Source organism: Marmota flaviventris, chromosome 8 (assembly GCF_047511675.1).
Source record: "Marmota flaviventris isolate mMarFla1 chromosome 8, mMarFla1.hap1, whole genome shotgun sequence".
NCBI lineage: Eukaryota > Metazoa > Chordata > Mammalia > Rodentia > Sciuridae > Marmota > Marmota flaviventris.
The window spans coordinates 123,278,026-123,305,614 of record NC_092505.1 but is presented as its reverse complement, the minus strand read 5'-3'; the positions used below and the strand labels follow the sequence as shown (position 1 = coordinate 123,305,614).

Below are 27,589 nucleotides of genomic sequence, written 5' to 3'. Positions count from 1 at the left end.
TTTACCTTATTTATTTTTCTAAGCTTCAATCTGATAAATGAAGAATACATTTGACTGCCTGATTATGAATTTCTCTAATTATGGTAGATGAGTACACAGTATTTTAAAAGAGTACCAGGCCTTTGACACCAAATAAGCCAACAGTTAATGCAGGTAGAGCCCAGCTTACTGAGGCCAGAGGAACAGGGGTTTTAGACCAATTCCAAAAATGGGTATTACTGGACAAAATCAGGAAGAGCTCTTGTCAGCCATGTTATACGACAGAAGACAGTGTTATAAGGACATCAAGAAAAGTACATAGATGTCCAGTTCTAGAAAACTATGATGATGTTTGCAAAATGCAGATTTAGTTATACAAAGAAAAGAGAATGCAGGGCTGACCCTTGGGTGAGGTGTGATTTTGGCTCAGCCTTCTACAACTAGAAGTCTCTTTTTATTATTCAGAAAGGAAATGGAAGTATTCTCATTAATTCAAAGGATTTTAATGACAGTGAGAAATATCAAAGCCCATGTCTGTTTTAATCAATGAAGAAAACACTGATTTAAACTGCACATGAACTCCTCCTAAGAAAAGGAGGCCATGTGCTCCTGTTGGTCCACAGTATTTACATATAAAAACCTAAGAAATTTTTCATATTTCCTTCCAAGCACTGTGGTCAGGGTGATGATCAATACCTATACATAATAATGATTTGTTTAGTCAAATAAATGGAAAACTACAATTCAGTCGTCCAGGATATCTTCATCCAGATTGATATCCGTAGTGTCAATATCTTCTAATTCCAGATTGTCCAAATCTACTTCTAGTTCGAGTAAGCTCTGCAAACAAAAGGAAGATGATGGAGTTCTAAAGCACTGTGTTAAAGAACTTAATGTGTTCCTCCTTAACTATCCCAAATAGCATCTTCCCACTTCAAAGTCCCTACTCTGAAACTTGGGTACATCACCTGCCACAGAGGCACAGGCAGCCTGCACACACGGGAGGAAGGGACAGGGGAGGTTTGGATGGTGTTTGACCCACCTTTTCTTTTTCTTTGTTGGCTGTTTGGGAGGCCACGATAACTGGAGTCGGAGATGGGGGTTTCTCATCAAGGTCCTGAAAGCCCAAGTAGAAATATATATGTATAGAAATAAAGGCATTTTTCCACAAATTTTAAACTTATCCTCTGAGGGAAGAGAGATGAGAATTAGGAAGTGGAAGATGGTACTTAAAATCAACGGTCTCAACCAAGTTATCACAAGTAGTACTCACCTGCTGAGCTATAGATCTTGAGGGGTGAAAGCCTTTTGCCTCTTCCATGACATTTCTTTCTTCATTTGGCTATTAGAGAATAAAGCAATGATGAAATGAAAAATCCTGAAATTATATAACTGCTCTAGAAATTGGCCTAAATCCCAGATATTAGCTCTTATCCAGCAATAATGTATCCAGCACTGTTCACACCCTGAAGTTAATGTGCTCGCACCCTGTAGTCACACTAAATCAAGCCTAGCACCTGATCACTCACCCCCTTACCGTGACTAGGGGGTACTGTTTGGCTGGCCACAGATCAGCATGTGTTTCCTTCACCCACTCTTCAACCACAAAGGCTTCTTTTAATCCTGGGAAAAGGTTTTCATACTCTGTTGGGTCAGCAAGGGATTCCGCTGCTTTCTGATTGACTTTTGAGAGATTCTCTCTCCAGAGTTTCACTACCCTATTATAGACATCATGAAATCAAAGAGAAATTACATAAGCATGCCCTGTTTTTATCTGAAATATTTCTTCCTAAAATTAAAAAGTCTGTACCTTGAAACCTGACTTGGTAGGTAAGTTCGGGCCAGGAAGGCAGCTTCTGGCAGTCGTCCGGTTCTGATCAAGAGCTCAAGGCAAGCATCGAGCCTGAAGATTAAGGAGGAGAGTAAACACTACAACAACAGCACTTAACATTTGGAAGAAATGTGGATTTAATGTTGCAAGGTCAAAATCTTCCCCAGTCCCCTCACACATTCATCTCATTTCTGTTCCTGGCCACTTACTCCTCTTAACAGTATATTACAGACTTGGTGGACTTCAAGAGTGTGAGGGATACGACAGCTTTTATGACTACTTTCAATCTACTTAAGGGCCTTTTCAAGAAGAGTCAAAGCAGTTTGGATGAGCACATTTTGAAGGCTTCAGGATATAGGCAAGTAGAAATTCAGTTTCAGCATCTCCAATGTGGGCTGGACCAGATTATCCAAAGGTGCCCAGTAGAAAAGGAGGATGCCATTATTAAGGATACCATGTCTATTAGCTTCAGTTTTTTTTTCTTCCCCTTGGCAAGTTTTACAAAGCATTTCAGAATTCCGATTTTTTTAGTTTTAGGTAAGAAATGGAGTAATAGAAGCACCTAACAAAAACCCCAAACAATATTTTTGTAATAATATGACTATTGAATGCAATAAAAACATACTGAGTAGCATAAAAACAACTCAGTAGTAGAGTTTAGTCAGATTTTGCCTTCAAATGAGTTCTAAAAAAACTTTTCATATAATTTTTGAATTATGCATAAAAGATAGTGGACCTATTTTTGCAGAAATATAAATTCACATATATATGTGTATATATGTCATGGTGCACAAAGTTTTAAAATGGGGTGTAGCTCAGGAGAAGAGTGCTTATCTAGTATTTGCATGGCCCTGAGGTTTGTTCCACAGCATCAAAAAAAGTAAGTTTATTTTTTGTTTGTTTTTTGTGGGACTGGGGACTGAACCCAGGAGCCCTTCACTACTGAACTACACTTTCAGTGCTTTTCTATTTAGAGACAAGTCTCACTAGGTTGACAAAGCTGGCCTTGAACTTGTGATCCTCTTATCAGCCCTTCAAGTAGCTTGGATTAGAGGCATGGACCATCATGCCTCGCCAAAAAAAAAATAATTTTTATGACAAAGTATGCAGGGCAAATTTAATGAACACTTTTGTGTTTTATTTCGTAACAGGGCCAACTAATTTCTAAATGATTTGGCACCAAACTTACAAATGTGGTATTTTTATGCTTTTCTGTTGAACTCAAATCTGAAAGTAACTGGCATTTTCATCCTCCTTCCTCCATGCCACAAACAGATCAAAATTGTCCAATTTGGGTAAAGGCACCTGCCACTCAGATACCAACTGGAGCAGCACGATAGCCTCCTCCTGTCAAACAATGAAATGCCTCAGCCACTAACTGGCAGGCTGTGGGCAAGGGGTTTAACTTTTATCCCACCCTGAGCACCTCCTTCAGCTCACATTTATATCAAGGTCATGGAGTATCCCTTGCTGAAGCTGAGTGCCACCAAGGTAACACTGTCATCCTATTGCCCACACTGTTCAACACCATCTGGCCAGCCATCAGTTCTCTCCAGCCTCACAATTAATGTGGAAAATTTTAATTACTGTGCTTCCCAAGGTCTTTTACACCTTAGATTAATACTTACTTTCCCTGTAAAAAGTAGCTCATGAATGCCACATTATTTTTGCCATCTCTCTCTGCACCCTCAGCAAGCTTGTTCACCATACTAGCATTTCCAGAAGCAGTGGCTAAAAGCAGCAGACCTCCGTAATCCTGGGCATGGTGCAGACACTCCTGGGCGAGGCCAAACTGACATTTACTGATGGCAAGTTCAGCAAGTTGTTTCCACTTCTGTTCTGACTAAAAGAAAGAATTTCCAAGTTAAAATACCTTTGAAAATAAACATTTCAATCTCCAATATCAACATTATTCTGTTCTCTTGAGCATCCCTGTATAACAATGGAAAATACTTTACACACACACATACAAAGACATACACGGAGCTGTACTTATTAAGTTGGCACTTTCAATCAAAATTAGAATAGCATGATAAAATGTACAATGAGGAAATTATTCACATATACAAAATTAATTCAAATAATTTTAATGATGCATGAATAATTATCAACTTATTTTGTAATTACACAGTGAAACTGAAAGAAAACAAGCTAAATTGGAGTTTTAAGGAATTAGATTGCAATTATTCTAACAAGTGAATTTAATACCACTTTTTTGAAAAATTATTCTTAAATATTTAACAATAAATATCTGTCATTTGTAGCTTTTCAGAAATCAAAATGCTACACATATAGATGATCTTAACATAGCTAAAATTTATTTTGCACATCTGAAATTAATTTACCAATAAATGCTAGAGTGAAACCACAATAAGGATATACAATATACAAAGATCTATAAAATATCATCAACCTGTCTTTCAAAAGACATGCCTCTAATCTAGGTTAGAATCCTGCTTTAAAGTCCAGATCTTTCTTACTAGCTTGGGATATTGGCAAATTATTGATGTCTATGTTCTTTTAGAATTCCCAGAGTGGTTTATCTACTATCTTAAAATTTTTTCTTCTCTTACAAAACAAATTTCACTCAAAACAGAAAAAACTTAAGTTATAGTGCTAAGACTGTCTCAAATAAAATGTGTTTGATTTATGCAAATTAACAATGCATCTTTGAAAAAGATCAAAAAGAGAATAATCTCACCAAAATGAGTCACTAATTTCCATCTGGAAACTTTAATAACAATACATTATACCAAAGACATGGAAGTACCTGCTGACCCTTCCATCAGTTATAAAAAATCATGAACTTGAACATACCTCTGCCTCCACTGCTAACTGGTATGCAATTTTCAACTCTCCAAGTTGAAGAGCAAGCTCAAAACGATGTTCAGGATCTGTGGATACTGTAAGAGCTTGCTGTTTGAAGCCCTAAACAAAATTTAAAGCAGAAAACAAGTAATATATATGTGTGTGTGATGTATCTACAAGTACAAAATGTGTTCATGATACAATGTACACACAGAAAAATCATCCATTTCCCTCTTAAACTAAAACTACTTTGCTGACACAGAAACCCCACAACTTAAACAAAAGTAACATAACAAAATAATGAAAAGCAAAAACTAAGAAGTCATTGAATTAACTGGTAAGCACAAGCCTGGCTGATGGAATATTCAGACACATACTACCTACTGTTTTTTTAAGAAAATGGTAGCTGACTAATTCTAGATGAACTCAAGTAAACAATAATTAACAAAATTAGAAATGTGAATATAAATAAATATCAAAAAGAAAGGGATTTTTGAAAATTGGTCAAATAAGAGTCACTTCCAAAAAGAAACCAGGTGCACTGGTATATACATAGTGGTAAATCACTGAACAAATCCAGGTCATCTAGTCCAGGCTTTGTTTTAGAGTGGAAGTTATTGCCAGTAAATGGGCAAAGGAAAGGGAGTCAAAACATAAACCTTTCCAATTTTCCATCATCTGTAAGTCACTTAGCAGACATTTTGTGTGCAGGTTCAGATGATAACCAGGTATCACTACCTATGCCTATAGTGTTGGTCTTGCGTTATTCATCAGCAAGTATCCCAATGGTCAGAAAGCCTATGAATTCCTTTCTATGTTCCAGTTTGCCAACAGAAAAGGGCATTTAAACGAATTTAACCACTAAATTAGCTTCTAACTACTAAATTAGCAGTACAGATGGGATCTGCCCTACAGGCAAGGTTTTTAGCTCTGGGGGTGTGGTGCTGGTTGGATGAAAAGCTCAGAGGTCGTTTGTTCTTCAAAAATTGAGGGAGACTGCTCAGTATGGGTGTTTTTAACTTTTCAGATTATAAGTTCTACCAAGTGAATTTAATACCACTCCCCAAATTCATCCATGAATACAAACGGGTATTCTAAATAGTCTGAGTTACAGGCCATGGATGTAGCTTGGTGGTAAAGTGCTTGCCTACGTCCTCATTTTCCATAGAACAGAAGTCACAAGAAATGCTTAGAGCTAAATGAAGAAAAAATATATGTTATGCTGTGTTGCATGTTATTTAGACATGTGAAAATAAATATGAAGGGAATTATATTAGAATTAAAAGTAATTATCTCCAGAGAGTAAGAAGGAGACAGGAAAAAGGGAAGTCACCTTTTTTTAAAAGAACTTAATTCATATGGTGTGCACATAACTTTGCACAAATACTACAGTAAGAAAAAGACATGCTGGTAATGGAAAATTTTGTTATGTGTATTTTACCAATTTAAAAAAAAAGAAAAAAAAAACATGAGATAGAAAAATGCAATGCAGAAATAAAAATATTAATAAAATGGAAAAGATATATATAGGAGGGGAGGACAGATAAATCCTTACTGATATTTAAAGAGGGAATTAAGGGCACTGGGAGAGAAGAAAGAAGAGTGTAGTTTTACCATAGACTGCAATAAACTGACAGGAGAAATCCCACTGGCACAAGCAAATCACACCAACATTCTTTTAAATGGCTAGTTTGAAAAAACACACACAAAAAGAAGTAAAAAAAGGATGAAGAAGAAAGGAAAAGTGGAAGGAAGGAGACAGAAAAGAAAAGAATATTCTTACCTGTTTTTCCAAAAAGTGTGCTACTCTGGTCCGCTGTTCTTTTGGAATGGTAGGAAGGACCTTATCCGCCATGCCAAAATCCCTCCTCATGACAGCGGTCTGGTATTCCAGGACTGAAACCAGCAGGGAGTAGCTAACAATATTCAACTCTTTGTCACCCAGATAAAGCCTATTGTCTTTAGGAATATAGCCCAGGAGATACATTGTCCTATCAAAGAAACAGAAACTAAATTAGAAGCCCAACACTACAGTTACACACACACATGACCCGCCCCCCTTGATTCTTGCTCGATATCTTTCCATTTGATTAATGCAATTTTGTTTGACAAGAGGCAATCTTCCAAAACCATAACACAGGGAAGTCAGCCTATAATTGCTATAAGCCAGTAACAGGTTCTGTTGAAAGAGCACACTTTTCAATTTAGGATGCTTAAGACAGAAACAAAACTATACTCCACTACCTGTCCAAGTGGGCAATGGTGACTATTTCTCCTCCAACATAATAATTTAATCTGTTCACAGAACTTGTGTAAATGAAGCAGTCGCCTACCCACAGGCCTGTTTTCACAATTTCCTGAATCTCACCAAGAACCTGTAGAAAGAAAATACTGTGATTATATTATTTAACATTGAAAAACTGTCAATAACAAAAGGCTGAATATAGTTGAGTTTGATAAGGTAAAAAAGAAGGAATGTAGAATAAAACTCTATTTCAAGAAAGAAAGTCTTTCCTTGAAATTTCTATCTTCTTTCTTTTTTTAAGAACAAATTTCTACTGTTAATATTTGTCATATTAAATCTCACTGTTGGTTCAAAATAATGATCTAAAAGAGAATTAACTTAACCCCCAATACACATTAAACTGGAAAATGAGATATTTTGCAACATCTTTTAGGACATCTACATCAAGGATGATTTTATCTTTACCACCTGGGAGCTCATTTAAATCACTCTGGCTAAACAGTTTGGGAACAAAACAACTTCAAATTTCCTTAGTGGAAAATATCAGTCTAAACATTCCCAAAATCGAAGCATGAATTTCTTTTAAACATATTTACTTTTGAAAGAATTCCCCACGCAAAGACACTTCGCCGGGAGAATTCCAATTTTATTGCAAAAAGCTGTGTGCTTATATAGAACTAAGGGGGAGATGGTAGGGTTTAGATAAATGGCAGGCAACCCGTTTATTGGCAAGTTCTTTCAGATATCAGCTCCGGAGCCCAGGAATTAGTTCTCATTGGGGCTAAGGTTCCCCACCAGCGAGATTTGAAATTGGCGCCGGCGGGAGAGTTCACACGGGCGGGAACTTTTCGCGCCACTGCAGAAAAGAAGAAGGTAGGAAGAAGAGGTGCTTAGGCGCCATGTTGGGGTTTTTTTTCTCTGGGGTATGGCTGCCGTTTATACTTTTCCCAACAACTTTCAGATTCTGTTTTATGAGGCAAGATTTTAATTTTCACATTTCACCAGAACCCTTTAAATACTTAGTTTCCTCAATCCTAACTTTAATGAAATGCTAGAATTAGTGCAGTCTTTTTTTAAAAGTGTTTTTCGCTTTTTAAAACTTGTTCTTTTTAGTTATACATTACAGTAGAATGTAGTTTGACATATTATACATACATGGAGTATAACTTCCCATTCTTGTGGTTGTACACGACGTTGAGTTACACTGGTTGTATATTCATATATAAACACAGAAAAGTTATGCCAGATTCATTCTACTGTCTTTCCCATTCCCATCCCTTCTCCCATTCCCCCCTGTCCAATCTGGTAAACTTCACTCCTCCCATCCTTGAACAGTTATTTTTCTACTCATGTTCTTAGTATGGCAGATCTTTCCATCTTCTAAGGTCTTCTTCAATTTCTTTCTTTAGTGTTCTATAGTTTTCATTGTAGAGGTCTTTCATACCTCTTTTGCTAGATTCCTAAATATTTTATTTTCTTTGAGGCTATTATGAATGGGACAGTTTTCCTAATTTCTCTTTCAGTTGATTCATCACTGATGTATAGGAATGCAACTAACTTTATATCCTGTTACTTTGCTGAATTCATTAATGAGTTCTAAAAGTTTTCTAGTCTTCTAAATATAGAATCAGATTAGGGATAGTTTGAATTCTTATTTTCCTGTTTGTAATCCTTTAATTTATTTCCTCTGTTTAATTGCTCTGGCTAGTTTCCAGGACTATGCTGAATAGAAGTGGTAAAAAGAGGGCATCACTGTCTTGTTCCAGTTTTTAGAGGGAATGCTTCCAATTTTTCTCCATTTAGAATGATGTTGGCCTTGGGTTTAGCATATATAGCATCGACAATGCTGAGGTATGTTCCTTCTGTCCCTATATTTTCTAGTGTTTTGGACATGAATGGATATTATATTTTGTCAAATGTTTTTTCTAGTACAGTCTCTTTTTAAGTCTATAAATCATTTAAAAACAAAGCTAAAGTCATACTGATGCAATTACCTCAAAGGCATCTTCAATGCCATCTTCAGTAACTCCCTCATGCGTTTCCTGTGCAGCCAAGACTTTTTCTGACAGATATTTAAGGATAAAAAATGATTCCTCAGTGGCAATACAGACGAGCTCTCCTGAATCAGACCAGAAAATCTGTAACACAACAAACAGAAACACAGACAACTCATTTGGATTTCTGAGTGAGTATGACAAACTGCTTATACCTTGTTTCTTATAAGACTAATCTTATAGTAATAAACATGCACTTGAATTTTGCAGTATATTTACATGTGTATGGAGGGTGGACAGGGCAGAGCTATTCTATTTAGCCTAGCAGTGGAAAGAACGATGGGAAAGAGGAAGGAGAGCTGTTGGTAACACTGGATGTGCTGGAATTTATGAGTGTCAGCCTAGTCTCCTCTATTGCTCTAGAACACTATTTCTTACCCTTAATTTTTAATAATAAAAATCCCACCCCCCATGAGCCTTTTTAGACGTTTTTCCCTAAAATTTCCCCTAAAAATATTTTAATACCATAATTATTCTGTATATTTGTTTACACATATACATAATGAAAACACATATGATACATAGATACATATCTGTTTACACAAAAAAAGGGCAAAGTCCCCCTCCCACCACACCCATTTTCCCACTTGGGGAATCACCATGCTTTAGAAGACAGGGTCAGGACCACAGGGAGGCTATTTTGCCTCCAAAGATACTTTCTGACAATGAAAGTTATCAGGGTAGCAGGCAGTTAGTTCTAAAAGTACAACATGTTGTCACTAGAGACAGTCACCTGAACCTTAAGCAGCCATCATCAGATAAACCTCAGAAAACTTTCTGACTGGATGGGGGCTTCTCAGGCCCTTCCACGTCAAGAACTCCCTGACTTCTTATCTTCAAAGCACTCTTTTCCACAATGTCAAAAGCCATTTGAAATATGAATTGCACTTGGAATTTGCATAACTTTTAAAAATATTTTTCAAAATATCCAATGTTTACTGCTTCATTTAAGTATCACAATTCTGAGGCAAACAGCACTGTGTGCAGCACTACGAGACAAGGATAGCAGGGTACAAGGACACTTCCTGGCCTCAGGGACCCAGACCTCATCACAAAGATGAACATTCCCAAAACAGCAATGGAGTGACAACTCACGTGTTTGGGCTGAATTTCAATTCTGCGTATGAGTTCCGTGTTGTCCCAGTCATAGAAGGCCAAGCCATTTACAGACCTGACTCCCAATAAGAAGCCTCCGTAGATACCTTAAGAGAACATAAAAAGATCTGGCTTAGATTTTTTTTTTTTTTTAATATATTTTTAGTTGTAGTTGGACAAAATACATTTATTTTATTTATTTATTTTTATGTGGTGCTGAGGATCGAACCCAGCACTGTGTACATGCTAGGTGAGCGTTCCACTGCTGAGCCACAACCCCAGCGCCTGGCTTAGATGTTTTTGAGCCATTACAAAGCTTTTAAAATTGTATCATAAGTAAATGACACTCACTTTCAGCTCCAAAATCTGGTTTAAATGATTTTTTTTCCTTAAAGTTCTTAAATATCTTCACAACACTGTTGCTCTCTCTTATTGCATATCTGGGGTGGAGGTGGGGGAATAGGGAAGACAAAATACAAAATAATAAGCTAAACCATAATTCCATTATACATTAGAAATATCTTCAACTACTGAGTAATTAATTATGCATAGATACAAAATGAATATTTGAAGATTCATTGATGTATTTTTTTCCCTAAGAGATCAGTGAACTCTTTATAGTAGGATAAATAAGGAATGGGTTTCATATGATGTATGACACAGATTAGCAGGACTTATAAACCATTTTAGAAACTGGAAATGACCTAGGTGTTTATCAATGGGTGAATGACTAGACAAACTACAATATATGTATACAATACTACTCTGCACAAAAGGAACCAATTACTGATACAGGCAATGATGTGGATGAATCAAAATATGCTGAGCAAAAGAAGCCAGTACAAGCATGCATACCATATGATCCCATCTATATGAAACTCTAAAGACAATCTACTATACACAATAACAAAAACATATCAGTGTTTGCCTGGGGCTGGGGAGTGGGTGGGTAGATGGGGATGAATGGACTGTTAAGGGAAATAAGGGGATTTTGTGGGGATATGAAAATGTTCTATAATTTGTGTTAGTGGTTATGGATTATATACATTTTTCCAAATCCACTGTTTATATACTTAAAATTGTGCATTAAAAAATATATAATATATAAATTATTTCATTAAAAGTGATTTTAAAAATCTAAGAAAAACTGTGATAAGTGGCTCATCAGTCAGCCATGTGTGGTATCAAAAGGAAATACTTACATTTAGGTCTCTGCCTTAAAAACAGAGACCAGGAGCCGGGTATGATAGTGTATGCCTGTAATCCCAGCAACTAGAGAGGCTGTGGCAGGAGAATCACAGGTTTGAGGCCAGCCCTAGCAACTTAGCAAGGCCCTAAGTAACTTAGTGAGACTCTGTCTCAAAGTAAGAAGGACCTCACCCAGCTAGGTCATGAAAAGGCAGCTGCACCTTAGGACAAATGCCTTCAGGAGGGTCTTCAAGGACTTGAAGTTCTGCCTTAAGTCCATAAGCACCAGGTCCTGCCACAGGCTTCATCTAGGAAATGGTGTTGGGTCCCTAGTTTAAAGGCATTATTAAATTAGGTTGACTGAGAGAGCTCAATACCAACTACAGAAAGGACAAAGGGTTTATACTTCCCAGTTGCCACTGACTAATTTTATAACGGGCTGTGCTGGTGGAATGCATCTTTAACAGGGAGCAGTACAGAACACACCAAGCCTCAAGAACCCAAAGTACACTTATCAGTAATTACAGCATGCTGACTTAATCATACAGACCAAACTTACTCAGAAGAATCATGGGCCCATGCAAACTCCTGGGCAGAACCAAAGCTCTTGTTTCTCAAGGCCATTGCTGTGTAGATGATATACTCTCCATCACCACACACCACAACAAACCTAGAAATTACAGAAGTCAGGGAGGGATATAGAGAGGGCAAAGAAGTTAAGAAACAGAAATTATATTTATGGCAAAATAATTCTAATAACATGTTATGTCAGCAAATTATTATAACTTAATGTTTTTAAAAGTTATATATTTCTTTGAATATAGAGCTACACAAAAATATTCTAGTCAACAAATCCAAAAGCAAATGATGAAGTTATTGCTGAAAATGTTATTGCAATAGCCTTCTCTTATAAACCCAGAAAAATATGGACAAGAAGTTGAGAATGGAGGATTTCAATTATTCAACTAGAATTTGTTGCACACCAAGATGCCTAGCACGTTGTTTATGACACTTACACCATAAGAAGGTACTGTCTTATTATAAGATTATCTCCATTCTAACACCAATCATTTAAATGAAGAAAAATATATTCTAATTTTTAGTGACTTCATAAAATTTATTTATAAAATTCATAAAATTTAAATGTTAAATACTAAAATTTAACATTTAAATAATTATCCTAAATTTATTAAATAAAAATAGATGGTGAAGTAGTCAAGTAAAATTTTCCCAGAAGACACAAAACAACTCCCTTCAAAATTATCATTTAGAACACTGTAAAATTCCTGCTATCAAAAGATTACCAAAGGTAAAATGCCAACCTCATGGCAAAGAATGTTTTATGATATCAAGGTAAATATATATATAATGCATTCATAACCTTCATAAGTCAATTGATTAGGTTACAAATAACTTGATATCATTTACTGATCTTTGGCTGCATACTTTGCCTTTTTTTTAATACTCAAGACACATACTATCTTTTTTAAATGATGAATTGTTAATTTCTGGAATTTTTTTTCTCTCTCTTTTTTCTTTTTTGCACTGTACTGGGGATTGATCCAGGGCTTTATGAATGCTAGGCAAGCACTCTACCAGTGAGCTACATTCCAGACTTATAAAATAATTTGTAAAGCTCTACAGGTTTAAGCTCATTGTTCTACGAACTTCTCTCTCACAAGATTCAAAAGATGTCTGGTGCTTTATAGCTCTTAAGGGAATAACAATCTGATGGTTCAAATTATGAATAAGGGGCAGAATTACCAATTCCAAAACTTTTCAAAAGATATATACCTCAGAATCAATTTTCTTTAAGAGAAATGAGGGAGCAAATATTAGGAGCACCTACTAAGTGTCAAGGTAAGACATGATTCTTGCCCTCAAAGAAGCACACAGGTACACAAACCCAATATGTGTGAAATAAAAACAAATGCAATTTAATCGCTCCACCTTGCATGCCAACCTGGTCAACTGGCAATATCTGCCTGTGTCTGTGTTGGGGATCATGCAGCCAGGGCAAAAGCTCAAAGAAGAATGAGTAGAGATGCCTACCCCAGAGATATGCTGTGGATATGCACACACACTCTGTTCTAACATACACAGAAGCTCAGAAAGAGATTTTGGCGATGACTTACCGCCCATTGGGATTGTGCTGAATAGTCTGAGGGTATATTTCACAACTGCCCATATCCTTTACTGCCAGTGGCAATCTTTCTCCATCTTTAATTTCAGCATCTCCCATTGCTTTTAGATTGGCCTGCTGGACTTCTGAATGCTTGGCCCAAATTATCTTCCCATTGGCATCCATGGACATGGCAGGTTCCTCCCGACCAAGCTGGAAGAATGACAAGTGGCTCTTAGCAATGAAAAGGAAAAAATAAAACCACAACAAAATAGACACTCCTTCCCCTTAACAGAGAGGTCTATTTCCTTTCTTCCACTTTAAAACACTGTTACTTAATCTCTAGTGCTGAAGGAAAGAACTGCCAGTTCAACAAAACTGGTGACTTGGAATGAGACAGTACTGAATTACAAAGGAAAATGACTTTGTCAATGTCCATGTGTTTATTTAGAGAGAGAATTACCTTAACAATGATGCTCCCTTCATCATAGCCCAGAGCCACATTGTTGGACCCTCTCAGACTGGCCACACACCACACCCGCTCCATTCCATAATTCAAAGTGCTCTCAAGCCGATAGGTGCTTGAATGCCAAATACGGACTGTTCCTAAAGAGAACAATGTGAATATTCCCTTTTGATACAAACACCCAACAATAAACTGTCAGGTGAAGGAGTCACAGGGAAGTCTTTATATCAACAGAAAACACATATGCCAACTTAATGACCACTTTTTCCCTATCTGTAATTTTTAACTGATTTTATAAAGGAACATAAACATAATAATAGAAAATCCATAAGAAACTAAAACAAGGAAATGCAATTTGAGGTGTGAAACAGTAACAACATTTCCTGGGTAGAGTGCTTACTATGTGCCAGATGCTTTCTACACTAATTTCTTCTCATCCCCGTACATAGTCCCATGGAGTAGATATGTGTTCTCATTTCATAATTTGCCCAAACCACATTCACCAAGTGACAGAGCCTGAATTTAAAAACCAGGTTTGACTCTGACACACAGGATCTTTCAGTTTTTCTCTAGAACATCTGGGTGTCCTCTTCTTTAAGTGATAGAATCAAAACACACCAGAATGATGAAGATGATAAAAATATGTCCCTTTTGTTATTTAGTAGCTTAAGTCTAGTATTCTTTTTTTGGGTGGGGTACCAGGGATTAAACTCAGGGGGACTTGACTACTGAGCCACATCCCCAAGTCCTATTTTTGTATTTTATTTAGAGACAGAGTCTCACTGAGTTGTTTAGTGCTTCGCTTTTTGCTGAGACTAACTTTGAACTCTTGATCCTCCTGTCTCAGCCTCGCGAGCCTTTGGGACTACAGGTGTGTACCACTGCACCCGGCTTAAAAGTCTAGTGTTCTAATAAAAAAATGTCAGAATCACTGGAAACCTCCTATTACAATACAGCGGTGTGGGTCAAACCACTTGACTGAAACACCTACTGAGTAAATAATAGGAGCTCAGGAATAAACATATACTCCAACTTACCATCTTCTGAACCTGTGATGATGATTGGCAACTCAGGATGAAAACTGGCACAAGACACATTTTGGGCATGTCCCTCCAGTGTCTGCACACATGTTTTATTCTGTAATCAAAACACAGAAACAAATTTTATTAGTAAAAAAGTAAGTAACCATCCTTAATTTTCTCAATGCACAGATGCCTTATAAATGATAAAGGTTAAGACAATCTGAATAAATCCGATATAGAAATTTTTGAAACAGAATTTTACATACATGAATGCTTAATTTCACAGACCAGATAAATGTAAAGGTAATTATCATTTAAAGAAGAAGAAAAAAAAAGATCTAGATTTTCATTTGAATACTATTTCCCCGAATTCTTAGAATAATGAATTTCCCCTACAATATCCACACCTACCATCTGTGGACTAAGCCAGTCAGTACAGGGCTTTGCTTTTAGGTACTTAGTCTGCTAAGTACTGCTACTTTAGTCTTTTAACATATTTATTCTGAACTTAGGGACAAATTTGAAAATATTTCAAAGTATAACTGGTTTTCTAAGTCTTACTATATTAACTGTTTTACATGTGAAAAACAAAACAAAAATTTAAGAATATCTTATAGCTACAAAGCATGGTACCACGAACTTATAATTAGGTTTACAAGAGTTCTATGTGGCAAAACGGTTGTACCACAACTATGTTACGACACTTTTGCTGATATGTTCTCAAATACAAATGGGAGTCCACCAATGAGGATACTCAAGGATGTATAATTTATGTATAATTTAAGATTATAATGTTAAAATTTATAACCTCTATTATTAAGTAAAAAAAGAAAAGATGTGAGCATATTTTTGAAATCTTGTGCATTTGTGTGTTCTTGTATTGCTTTTTGCAGTGCGAGAGATCAAGGCCAGGACCTTGCACATACTAAACAAGCACTCTACAAATGAGATACAACCCCACCCAGTGTTCATTTCTATGGAGACTTCTGGGACAATGTTGGTGCAAATACTTAGGCCTTACATTATTACATTATGAAAAGAATTCAACAACCCAAGTTTTAACTATATTATAAGAAACAATTTTTAAAAATGTCTAGCATATGGCAAGTAAGGCCATAAAAAATTGTACCTGGTAATCCCATATTTTAACAAGACGGTCATCTGCACCTGAGATGAGGTATGGTTTGTCACCACCACTGTAGTAATCAATGCAATTCACGCCTTTCTCGTGTCCCTCCAGAGTGAAGTTTGGTGATGAAGAGCCCAGCTGCCACACCTTCAGAGAGCAACAGCATCTGCCAGTTAGTACAAGGCTTTGCTTTTAGAAGGCAGATCCAGCACAGTTCTGACATACTAAATAAAAGGCCAAAGCCCAGGAGAGAAAAGCTAAGGAACATTCATTTTTTTCACTTATTTTTGTTAAATTTCCAGAGGGCAGAATTGGTATGGTCTTCTCTGAAAATGCCAATTTCTAGCCTTTATCCCTATTGAATTCAGTTAAACCACAGTGAAGTCCAGGAATCCAGATGGAACACCTTGAGAAAACACTACTTTAAGATTAGGTGAATAATTTTATGGACTATTTAATACACAGCTAAGGAAAGCGGGTTTAGTTAGATGTATTAAAAGACAAAAACTACTGTTTAATTAAAAAATGTAAAATATAGAAGAGTAATAAAAAATTATAGGATTGAGCTTTATGTTTACAAATATTTACTGGATGCTTAACATGTGGAAGGCCCTATGGGGGGTAAATATGTGTAAAACAAATGTAAACAAATGATTACTATTTACTCTATACCACAGATTTACGCTAAAGGTAATTCTTTTTCTCAAGATAAACCTAATTTAGTGAAGAATTTTAAAATTCTTCACTAATTTCAAAGTTTCCAACGTATGTCAAAGGCAAGCATAATCCAAAGAAGGAAAAAGAAGTAAACTCAAAACCCTAAGATAGTCAGACCCATAAAAGTTTATTTAAGAAAAACAAATAAAGCATCATGCATATGTAGCAAGTGTGTGCAAGCAAAAATTGATGATTTTAAATCTATGCCTATATGCCTGTATTTTAAATATTTTTTAAAAAATAATTATTTTTTAGTTGTAGTTGGAAACAATATCTTTAGTTAATTAATTTATTTGTATGTGGTGCTGAGGATCGAACCCAGGGCCTCACCCATGCTAGGCAAGTGCTCTACACTGAGCCACAACCCCGGCCCTGTATTTTAAATATTATAATGGAAAAAAAAGAATATGAACGCACTCACTGCAACATGTACTAATCATCGAGTGCACCCTAGGCAGTGTCTGGAGGAAAAAGGAAACAAAGTTCCTGCCCCGATCTTCCAATATATCAGGGGACAAAGATTTCCAAAAATACATGGATTATGACAATGTGAGAAAGGTCATAATGGAAGCAAAAGCAATGGAAGATATGGGATGATTATAACTGGCTCTGTCCAGAAAGTGGGTCTCAGACAAGAGCTTCTCAGAGTAAAACTGTACTAAGTCATGAAAGCTGGGTAGTTCTTCAGAGGAAAATAAATCAAAAAAGTGATAACCGACACATACAGCAGACACCCTACCTTGATGGTCCTGTCCAGAGATGCGCTGGCAAACTGATTGTTATCTTTGGGGTTGATCACAATCTGCATAACATAATGTGTGTGTCCTTCAAACACTTGGGAGCAAGACCATTTTTTATCCCAGTCCCAGAGCTTAATAAGCATGTCATCTAGGCCAAAAGAAAGTCTCAAGTTAGTTGCAAATATTTTTTTTTTCAATTTTAGAACTAAGAGTCTCTGTGCCTTTCAAGGCAACAAACCTAAAATAAATTACACCTTCTGTGATTTTTAAAAATTGAATCAAAATTGAAGAAGATTTTTCAAAAATCCTTTATTTATCCTCAGGACAAACTTAACTCTTTATAAGAGTGGATATAAAGTAAGTAAAACAGATTACAAACAGAAAATATTTTAAAAATCTTGTGAAAAAATTTTTTAAAAAACTCAGTGGGCTTCAAAGAATGACAAAAGTGCAATACAAGTCTGTCTGAATAACTATTGCAAAAATAAGCATTTGCTCTTATGAGATTGGTTAAAAAAAAAGTTCTCAATTTTTAATTTAAAAATGTTTCAAAGAGCTATAACCAATTCAGCAGTGCTCATTTAATTGCTCTCCCAAAGGTCTGCTGTTTTATACATAATACCAAGGAGTGAAAAAGACTGAATATAAAGATAAAAGTGACTAGGGTCTATGGCAATCTGCCAACTCACTCATCAGTATGTAAACGAGCTTTCTGTTCAGCAGATGTTTAAACATCTAGACCTTCAGGTCTTCCCTGACAGGAACTGGAGCAATTGCTATGCAATCCTAAGTACAGTTGATATTCCATTAAAATACAAAAGCAAGCAGCATCAATAGCACAGTAATAGACTTAAATGGTTTAAAAGCTGCTTGAAATTAGAACTCTACTTGTAATAGCATTTAAAGAATAGCATGTCTTACTGAATGAAAATGCATTACCCAAGGAGATACCCATGACCAAAAGAGGTCATTTCTTACCACTGCTAGTCAGAATGAAAGGCTGGGTTGGGTGAACAGCAATACAGCGAATGTAGTCTGAGTGTGCTTCAAACATATGAACTCTCTCCAGAGTATTGTAATTGAACACTCTAATCTGCATGTCATCCTAGCAATGGAAATTTAAAAACCACTGTTACTATTAGGAAGTAAATTGCATGAAAAACTCTATTATAAGCTCAAAATATGAAGTCCATGCTTCAAAACACTGCACTAATGAACAAAACAAATCAGGAATCAAAATTTTGCAATTAATTTACATGATCATTGGCCAATTAAGAAAACAGTATTACAAATTATATAATTACTTACTGCTCCCGTCACAACCCAATTCTTTCTTGCAACAAACTTTGCAGCTCGAACGGGAAGATCACACACTTCAAATGTCTTCACCAGTGTCTTTAAAATTTAACAATACACATATTAAGTCATGAGAAAATAACTGAAAGATCTATTCTAATGTATTTAAAACATTTGACTATTAAAATGACTTTTAATTAAAAATACTCCCAGACTAAAATATGAATGATCCACATTAAAATTTAAAAAGGACTGATTATCTTTTTAATAGATTTGAAATCAAAGAGTTTTAAAAGACAAGAGAGAACAAGTTTCCAAAAGACGGTATTTCAGATCTTCTGTGCTCTGGCCCTTCCCTCACTTTCCAGACTTACCTTCACTATTCCCAGCCTCATTTCTGCTCCTGTTCCCTCTGCCTAGAAAATCCATGCATGCTAACTGTACTCTCCTTTCCTAACACAGCACTGTATAATTCATGCTTAATTTCAATTTTCCCTATTATGCTCTCTAAGGGCAGGAATCATCTTTACCACTGTATACCCAGAACCCAAAATAGCAGTTGGTACACAACTAGTGGGTAACAAGTATTTGTTGAATAAATTAGATCTTAGTTTCTTCTTTTTAAAATTGAACCCATATAAGTAACTCAAACAAGATGTTTCTTTTATACACTTTAGTAACATACTTTCATATGAATATTTATATGCTGTCAGTAAGTATCACAACATAGTGATTTAGACGCCCCTTCAAAGTAGGTTATATACATAAGACAAAGGTAGAAAACTAGAAGACCTCCTGGAAAGAGCAGAGGCATCCCTCCTTGATACCTGTTCTTTAAGATTCTAAAAAACCAAGCTTCATTTTGAAATTACTTTATGTTCCAGAAAGCAAGAATGAAATAAATAAGGAACATAATATAATCTTACTAGTTAAAAACCATGTACGTTAAAGAAAAAGTAATAGAGACTGGTTCACTGTTGAGCTTACTCTGGCTTCCCAGGCCAGACTTTGCTTTAGACAAAGCTTGAACAAATTGGGCTTCAATGCTCACCTATACACCTGCTACAATTGACTATGATATACACATTGAGAACAGAGAACACGTAATCTAAAAGATAGCAGGAAAATCCATCAATGCTCATAAGGAGCCAACAAATCCTGGGATATGAGAAACAGTGAAAATAAATTAACTGTAGAACAAACTATCATGGTTCAGCATGATAGGTACCGTGGCTGGTACAGCTACATGAGAAATGGTCTCCACACTCTGGAGCTAAATGATCCACAGAAGAGGAAAAGCTACACTTAGTACATACAAATGCCCAATGTAAATTAGGAAAGCAACGACTAATATTTACATAGCCCTTTACAGGTCTCAAGCAATTTTACCTAATGTTATTTAATTCTATTAACAATTATGTGATATAAGATTTTTAAGAACATCAACTTTAGTATAGATAAAATAAAGTGATACTCAGTGTGGTTAAAGGAGTTTCCATATAATTTAATCAGCAAGTTGGCTTTGAATCCTAAAATATTTTTAAAAAAAACACACACAACAAAACAAATAAACAAAAAAAAATCCCATTGCATCCACTCAAGAAGTATATAATATCTCCTTTTTTTGAAATTCAAGTACATCTGAATTAACTTCTAAAACCCTTTTGGCTCTCTTAAGAATTTTATTCTCAATATACATAAATGGCAAATAACTTCTGTTAGTGATAGAGGGGAAAATGCAGACAGAACCAAATATAGATCACTCAATAAAGACTTACTAAGTCTGATAAATACCGCCACACTGTGCCCCATGCACTGGAGGGACAATGGGAAAGAAGATAGTGGGATGCCTGTCCTCAGAGAATCCCCAATCTCAGAGAAAAGAAGGAAATTAAACAAGAAATTACCAATGATATGAATTACAAAAGTGGAAGCAGAGAGCCCAGCAGGAGGACACAGAAGGGAACAACAAAGAAAGCAGAGGCAAAGTGGATGACCTAGGTAAAGCAGAGGTATTTGATAGTAAAGCCTAGAGGAAACATGAAGGAACTATATCTGGCCTTTAGAACATATGACAGTGAAATAATAATGCTGGTAGATGGGTAAACTGAGCCAACAGAGGAAATCCCCAGGGAGAATTAGGGAGAGGAGAATCCAACATATCTGTAAAGCATAAAATACAAGGACTTTAAACATTTGGATGGAGAATTAGACCAAAAGGGAGCAGAGTGGGAGAAGGAGAGAAAAGCTGGTCAGTATATTACCTTTATCAAGCAAATTGCAGAGAACAGAAATTATCAACTAGTGATAAAAAACATTCCTTTTATTCTTTAGTTCAGTAAATGGGTATTAATAAGTTACTATGTGTCAGGTAATAACATAGGCACTGGGATACAGCAGAGAACAAAACGTTAATGAGTATAAAATATCATCCTGATGGAGCCTGGTTCAGTGTGCGGTCACTGTTGTTTCACTATAATGAGTGTAAGCATACAAAGGTGTTTTTAGTTTTACTCCTGACCTTGGCTTGCTAATCCTATTTTGCCATCTTAAATTCCTCAAATGTAAATTTTATCAGATTTCAAGATGGATATTGAAGATAACTACTATTTGAGCAGAAACATCACTGTACATTATAATGCCAATGACATGTTTTGTACATTGAAAGAAAAATTTTAAAAGACAATCTGAAAGACTGCAGAAAATATGAGAAAAAATTATTTGAAGGATACATTATTTACTTAGGTGAAAGAGAATAATGTAAGCATTAAGGCAGACAATCTAGAATAGGCATACTCTCATAAGTATAACCAAAAGTTGACTATGAATATTTCTGTGTTTGAAAGTTACTTGCATATCATTACATTGAGTATTTGGGTAAACAATTAACAATCCACTCTTAAAGATGATCAGAATAGTCACTGAATAGAAAATTAAATATGAACTACTAAATACTTTATAGCAAATCACCTTACATTAACATCTGTTTCCTCAATTTCAAAGAGTTAATTCTACCTATATCAGAGTAACTAGATTTAAATATCACATATAACTTGTCCAAAGAGTTTCTCTCATAAGCTATACCCTCACAAATGTAGTTGCGCTTTATTTAAAATACTTTGTATCAAGTTATTTTAGAAAATAATATGCTCATAGCTACTGCTATCTGTTATGACAGTTCTCTTTCATTATAAAATAAAAGTCCAACACTGCATTTTATTTCTAATAAATTCCTTTAAAAATCCTACCTGTGTTTCATGATTCCAAACACACACACTGCCATTGTACAGACTTGCCAACATCCATGGCTCTGTAGGATGCAAATCTACACTCTTAACTCGATCAGATCTAGCGGTTAGCTTTCTCTTGATATCAAGTCGGAGAGGCTAAGGAGAAAAAAAACATTAAAACAAAAATCAAATTGTTTAGTCAAATTAAATATGAGACCGAAACTACAAATAGTATGTTAATAGGCCTATAAAACAATTCTGTTTTTATTTTGCTAAATTATAGGCACAGTTTAAAGCACCTACTTCTCCAATCATATGTATAAAATATGAAAATATCTAAAAATATGAAACCTACAGCAACAGTTTTCAAAATTTTAATTATCAGGATCCTTGACATCTAAAATTTATAGGACCCCCCCCAAAGACTTTTTAATCATATTTACTAATGTTTAATCATATTTACTATCCATGGCTCTGAAAATTTCAAAAGAAATTTAATGAGAATAGAGGCAATGTTTTATATTTTTGTAAAAACTCTTTAGATTTTGACTCAATAGGAGATTTTTTTTTTGGTATCTGCTTCTGCCTTCAATATGTTGTGATGTTGTTTTGGATGATATATGCCAGAAAAAACTACCACCACACATGGCCTCACATAGATAATAGAGTTGGAAAGAATATTTTAATTTTTGAAAAAACAGAATTTTCTTCTTTGATACCACATTAAAACTCAAGTGGTAGTTTCTTAAAAGATACTTGTAATGTGGAATCTGAAACCAAACTAATGAACTGCTTATGCTTTGTTAAATTAAAATCCAGTGGTCTATCCTATACTTTGAGTGGCTTATTCATGCATTTTATAGCATCAAACATTGATTATATGGGATATGTTGGTTCACTAAGTTAGGCATATCTTCCAAATGGAGATGTATTTCATTGTACTGTATCAAAAAGATCATATTCATTAATCTCACCACCTACTTCAACTGATAAGTCTAAAATATTAGAAATTCATCAAGTTCAGTGACAGAAGTTCTCTAAAATTCTAAATTTCACTTTGAAGTTCTAATTTGTCATTAGCAAATAATACTGTCTGGTACCAGCTAACTTCTTACAGTTTTTAAGAGTATGTTTAACAAAATCAAGTCTAAATAACTAGTTTCTTCAGCTGTTGTTTCATGTAAAGTTCCCCTGACTGTATAAGTGCCTTTCCATGAGACAGCCATCACACTTCAGTAGGCAGCAGCAGAGGTACTTTATGCACCCTCCTCACTTCATCATACAGAATTAAAAAGATGTGTACTCAAATGTTGAATGCAATGCCATCAATCACTTTTACTGTCTCATCAATGACATCCTTAAGTGAAACTGGCTTTTAAAACATTGTGTGACAATGGAGATACACTATCAGTATAATTTGGTGCCTCTGCATGAGCAGGCTTACCTTTCATTACTTTTACACCATTGGTGCAAATATTAACATAGTGAAAGAGGCCAACAGCATCTGACCATTAGGAAAACTTAATCTGTGGTCCTTCCTGGAAGAATGGGGATCTCTAAGGCATTGCAGAACACACTTTGAGCACCTTTGTTTATAAACTACCTACTGAATAAATTCAAAATAGCTGCTAAATCACAGCTCTGTGCCCATGTCATTAGTGTCATGGCAGAAAATTTTCTGGGGCTGGGGATTGGCTCAAGCGGTAGTGCGCTTGCCTGGCATGTGCGGGGCTCTGGGTTCAATCCTCAACACCACATAAAAATAAAATAAAGATATTGTGTCCACCTAGAACTAAAACATTAACATTAAAAAAAAGAAAATATTCTGAAGAAATGTTATTCATGAAGTCTTAGTAACTCTAAGTCATAATAGTAAAAGAGCTCTTCAGAGAAAAGCACATTTATTTTGGCAGAAAAATATGAAACATGAAATGAATATCTACCAGAGGTAATTTCCTGAGACAAAGCAAATACCTCAGGAGGCATTCATTTATCTTGTTTGAATCTCTATCAAATGTGGGTCGCAGACTATTCCATTCCAGTCTTTGCTCTTACTTTTTCCTATTCATACCTCCTATACTTTTAGCAACAACCTTTACCTTTTACTTAAAGGATGTGAGTTCTCTGACTCTTCAGTTGCCTCAAAAAAAAAAAAGTTTCCACTGTCATATCTTCCTTCTCAAACTTTCTACGTTGAAACCATTATCTCTGAATTCCTTGCTAGTTTGAGGGAAGCAAAACCTTCTGCTTCATCCATTTCTGAAATTTGTCCCACTAATTACTATAACAAAATTTAACATCTTTTTTTTGGTCTTCTTAGAGTTAGAATAATGGCAATATTTCATTATAAAAATACTTGATACTTAAAAAATGAAGTTAGGCAAATCTAAGGTTTTTTGGTTTTTTTTTTAAATGTCTATACTGCAAGCACAGGAGACCCAAACCAGCACAAGTTGTTAATATCAATGATGTCTTTGTGCTGGGAACCTGGGTAGGTACACATCCAACACTGTTCTTCTAGAACTAAGGAAACTGGACTCTAAGCCACATATTTTACTGTAACAATGTTTTAATTACTGAGTAAAAGTGATGCTTCAGAAAGTGGGCCAGGGAACTCTGAACATGAGTTATCTCTACATACTCTGGAAGAGCAAATCCCAGTTTAAAACACACAGGTAAATGTGTGCTCCTGCTCTATTTCCTTGAACATTTCAATGATTACTTTGAATAAGGTTCAAGCACATGGGAACAAAGATGATTAAGATGCTCATTCTGTATCCTCCAGCTCCAAAAGTATCCCTCCATCTTCCAAAAGATGGATGATTCAGGTAAATGCAACTGTCATCAATAAGGCCTTTCTTATTACCCTAGTCTGAAGTATTCTTTCCTAGAGGCTACTGTAGGATTTCATTTTAACTGCTCATGGTAAATTTTGCATATATCTCTTCTTGCTTCTTAGAGTAGACACTTAAGGACAGGGTCACTGCTTACACGTCTTTATTTGCACAGCACTTTATATATTTAGGAATTGGGAGAGAGTTAGGAATAAAGTATAACTCAGTACTACAGAGTCACACTGGATTCAAACTTAAGTTCCAATGTTTCAGCTCTACATTTCCTAAGTACAAACCTAGGTAAGTATATTTAACCTCTCTGAGGTTTGACTTGTGTAAAACAGTGATAATACTAACATATACCTTTTGGTGTTACTAGAATTTAATTTAGAGTTCAGTTGCAACAATACCTGGCTATATAGTATCCACTCCATAAACATTATTTATAAAATCTCTCTACCAGCTACTGAGAGAACTAGGTGGCAAATGTTAGCAAAGTGCACAGCACAGAGTAAATACTATTGTAGTACATGAGCAAACGAATAAATTCACAATTTGTGCTTTTCACAGAAATTGTTCTTAGGTATTGGGAAAGGAATGAGTCCAGTGCCCCCTATTCCACCTCCATGGATATCCACAGATGCTTAAGTCAAATTATGAAAAATGATGTAGTATAGGACCTACAAAGTCCTTCTGTACAATTTAAATCATTTCTAAATTACTTAAAATACCTCATACACTGTAAATGTTGTAAATAGTTGTAATACTGTGTTTTTTAGGGATTAAGAACAAGAAAAAAAAAGCCTGTACATGTTCAGACAATTTTTTTCCAAAATTTTCAAACTGCAGTTTATTTAATCTGTGGATGTATAACCCAAAGAAATGGAGGGGCTGACTGTATATTAAAGAATAATGGCAATATTTCATTATAAAAATACTTAATACTTAAAAATGAAGTTAGGCAAATCTAAGGGCTCTTTAAAAAAAAATGTCCATACTGCAAGCACAGGAGACCCAAACCAGCACAAGTTGTTAATAATATAAAGTGTATAATCAAGAGATTTAAGGTCTTTCTCAAGGGCTCTGAACCTGGGGAAAAGAGAGTCTACAGATAAGTATGGCTTGGCAGGAGCTGTCTGTGAGGGCCACCTTTACATTGCAAAACGGGTGTTTCTCTGAGTATTCTTCTGGCACTATCCATAACTTTCATAAGTTTCCCCAAGAGATCAACCTCTGATCCAACTTTACCACAATGAGACTTGTTAAACTTAATTTTTTAACTGCAAGATAAAGGACTTGAAATGAGTAATCCACACAGTCTTCAAGCTCCAAAATATCTGACCATGTACTCCATAATATGTTTTTAAAAAGGCAGAAAAATGTTTACAAAAATACTTTCTTTTTTTTTCAGAAAAGATATTCTCACTCTTGTTTTTCTTCATCATTATAATACAGTTATGCAAAGGCATTATAGGGAATGTTTGCGAGTAAGTGATAATAAAAATGTGCTGTCCTGATTGCTTGCTATTACTACCATTCACTGCTTTCACTGCATTTGCAATACTGAAAAAGCACATTATCAAGCTTTAAAAACAACTTCCCAATCCTTTTCCCTCTAGAAAACTAAGAGCTACTCCCAAAATATTAGAAATTCCATACTGCAAGCACAGGAGACCCAAACCAGGAATTGTGGGAGGGTTAGGAATAAAGTATAACTCAGTTCTACAGAGTCACACTGGATTCAAACTTAAATTCCATACACATTTTATTGACTCCCCCGCCCCTTCTTCTCTGCTTAAATTCATAGTTTGTAGTCAGCACACTATCCAGGAAAAAAGCCCAACAGGAGTGCAAGATTAGCTGTCACAGTCTTCAGCGTAGAATGGAGTAGTTTTGCAAAAACTGCCCAGAGCTCAACGTTTTTTCTAATCCACTGACCCCAATGCAGACCTTAGACGGTTTGGAAAGCACCTTAAGGCCCAAGGGGAGTCAGGGACCCCTCACTGAACAGACATTGCCTCCAAAACCAGCCCAGTCTGTTGGTCCCCATCACCTCCTCCCTCCCAGGGCTCAAACAGAACCGGGCCAAAGGCGGCGGCCGCAGCCGAACCACACACCGCTGCTTATCACGGCCCTCAGCCGAGGAACCCCAAGAATGGTCCGCAGCCGATAGGACACCTACCATGGCTCCGTCAGTCCGAGCCCGGGAACTCACTTGATCCCGGTGGCGAAGGGCCTGAGAAACCCACCGACCCACAGACTGGCCGACTGACTGACGTGGAACTTCCGGGAAGTGATTCTCGCGATAGTCAGAGGCCCGGCCTGAGCGCCTGCGCAAATCCCGCTCGGGGGCTGGGATTTCCCAAGCCCCGCCCCAGTTTCCTAGGTAACGTGGCCCGCCCAGCCACCCGGAGAAGGCGAGGCTTACTTTGGAGGGCGGGGTGTGGCTTGGGAGTGGAGGTGTGGCCTGCCCGGTGGCTGAACGTAGCCTGGAGCTGCGAAGCGCCGGCCAGGATTTGAAAACCCGGCGTTGTAAAGGATGAGAAAGGCCAAATGCTGAATGTCCGCTGGACACTAATGGCAGGGGAAGCGCGCGGATGGTGAAGTTGGTCGGGGAGACGGGGAATCGCGTCGCAACTCTGACTCTAGCTCTGAGAGGAGGGGCGGGGAGAGAAATGGCGAAGCAAGTTCTAAAACCTGTGTGCTCTGGTGGACTTGAGTACAAGGTCGAGAGTTCTCTGTGGGCCCTGTAAGGCCCTGGTGGAGGAGAAGATAGGGGCCCGACTCGGGCCTCCGAGGTCAGAGAAGGCTTGGGAGCCTGCAGTTCTCTAAC

The 27,589-nt window shown here is 36.4% G+C and overlaps 1 protein-coding gene across 1 annotated transcript; it reads right to left on the bottom strand.

The window, feature by feature from the left end:
* Nucleotides 1–466: 466 nt before the first annotated feature.
* On the bottom strand, nucleotides 467–27,053 carry Copb2 (COPI coat complex subunit beta 2). The gene is made up of 22 exons (XM_027933590.3): nucleotides 26,939–27,053; nucleotides 21,941–22,078; nucleotides 18,705–18,791; nucleotides 18,375–18,501; nucleotides 17,396–17,544; nucleotides 15,940–16,086; nucleotides 14,826–14,925; nucleotides 13,786–13,928; nucleotides 13,336–13,535; nucleotides 11,760–11,870; nucleotides 10,364–10,452; nucleotides 10,013–10,119; nucleotides 8,858–9,001; nucleotides 6,863–6,993; nucleotides 6,402–6,609; nucleotides 4,628–4,738; nucleotides 3,439–3,653; nucleotides 1,790–1,882; nucleotides 1,517–1,697; nucleotides 1,253–1,321; nucleotides 1,022–1,096; nucleotides 467–819 (listed from the first exon to the last, which is right to left on the bottom strand). Exons 1-22 carry the CDS (start codon nucleotides 26,939–26,941, stop codon nucleotides 724–726), a joined length of 2,724 nt encoding a protein of 907 aa, XP_027789391.2. The 5' UTR covers nucleotides 26,942–27,053; the 3' UTR covers nucleotides 467–723.
* Between the last annotated feature and the right edge of the window lie 536 nt (nucleotides 27,054–27,589).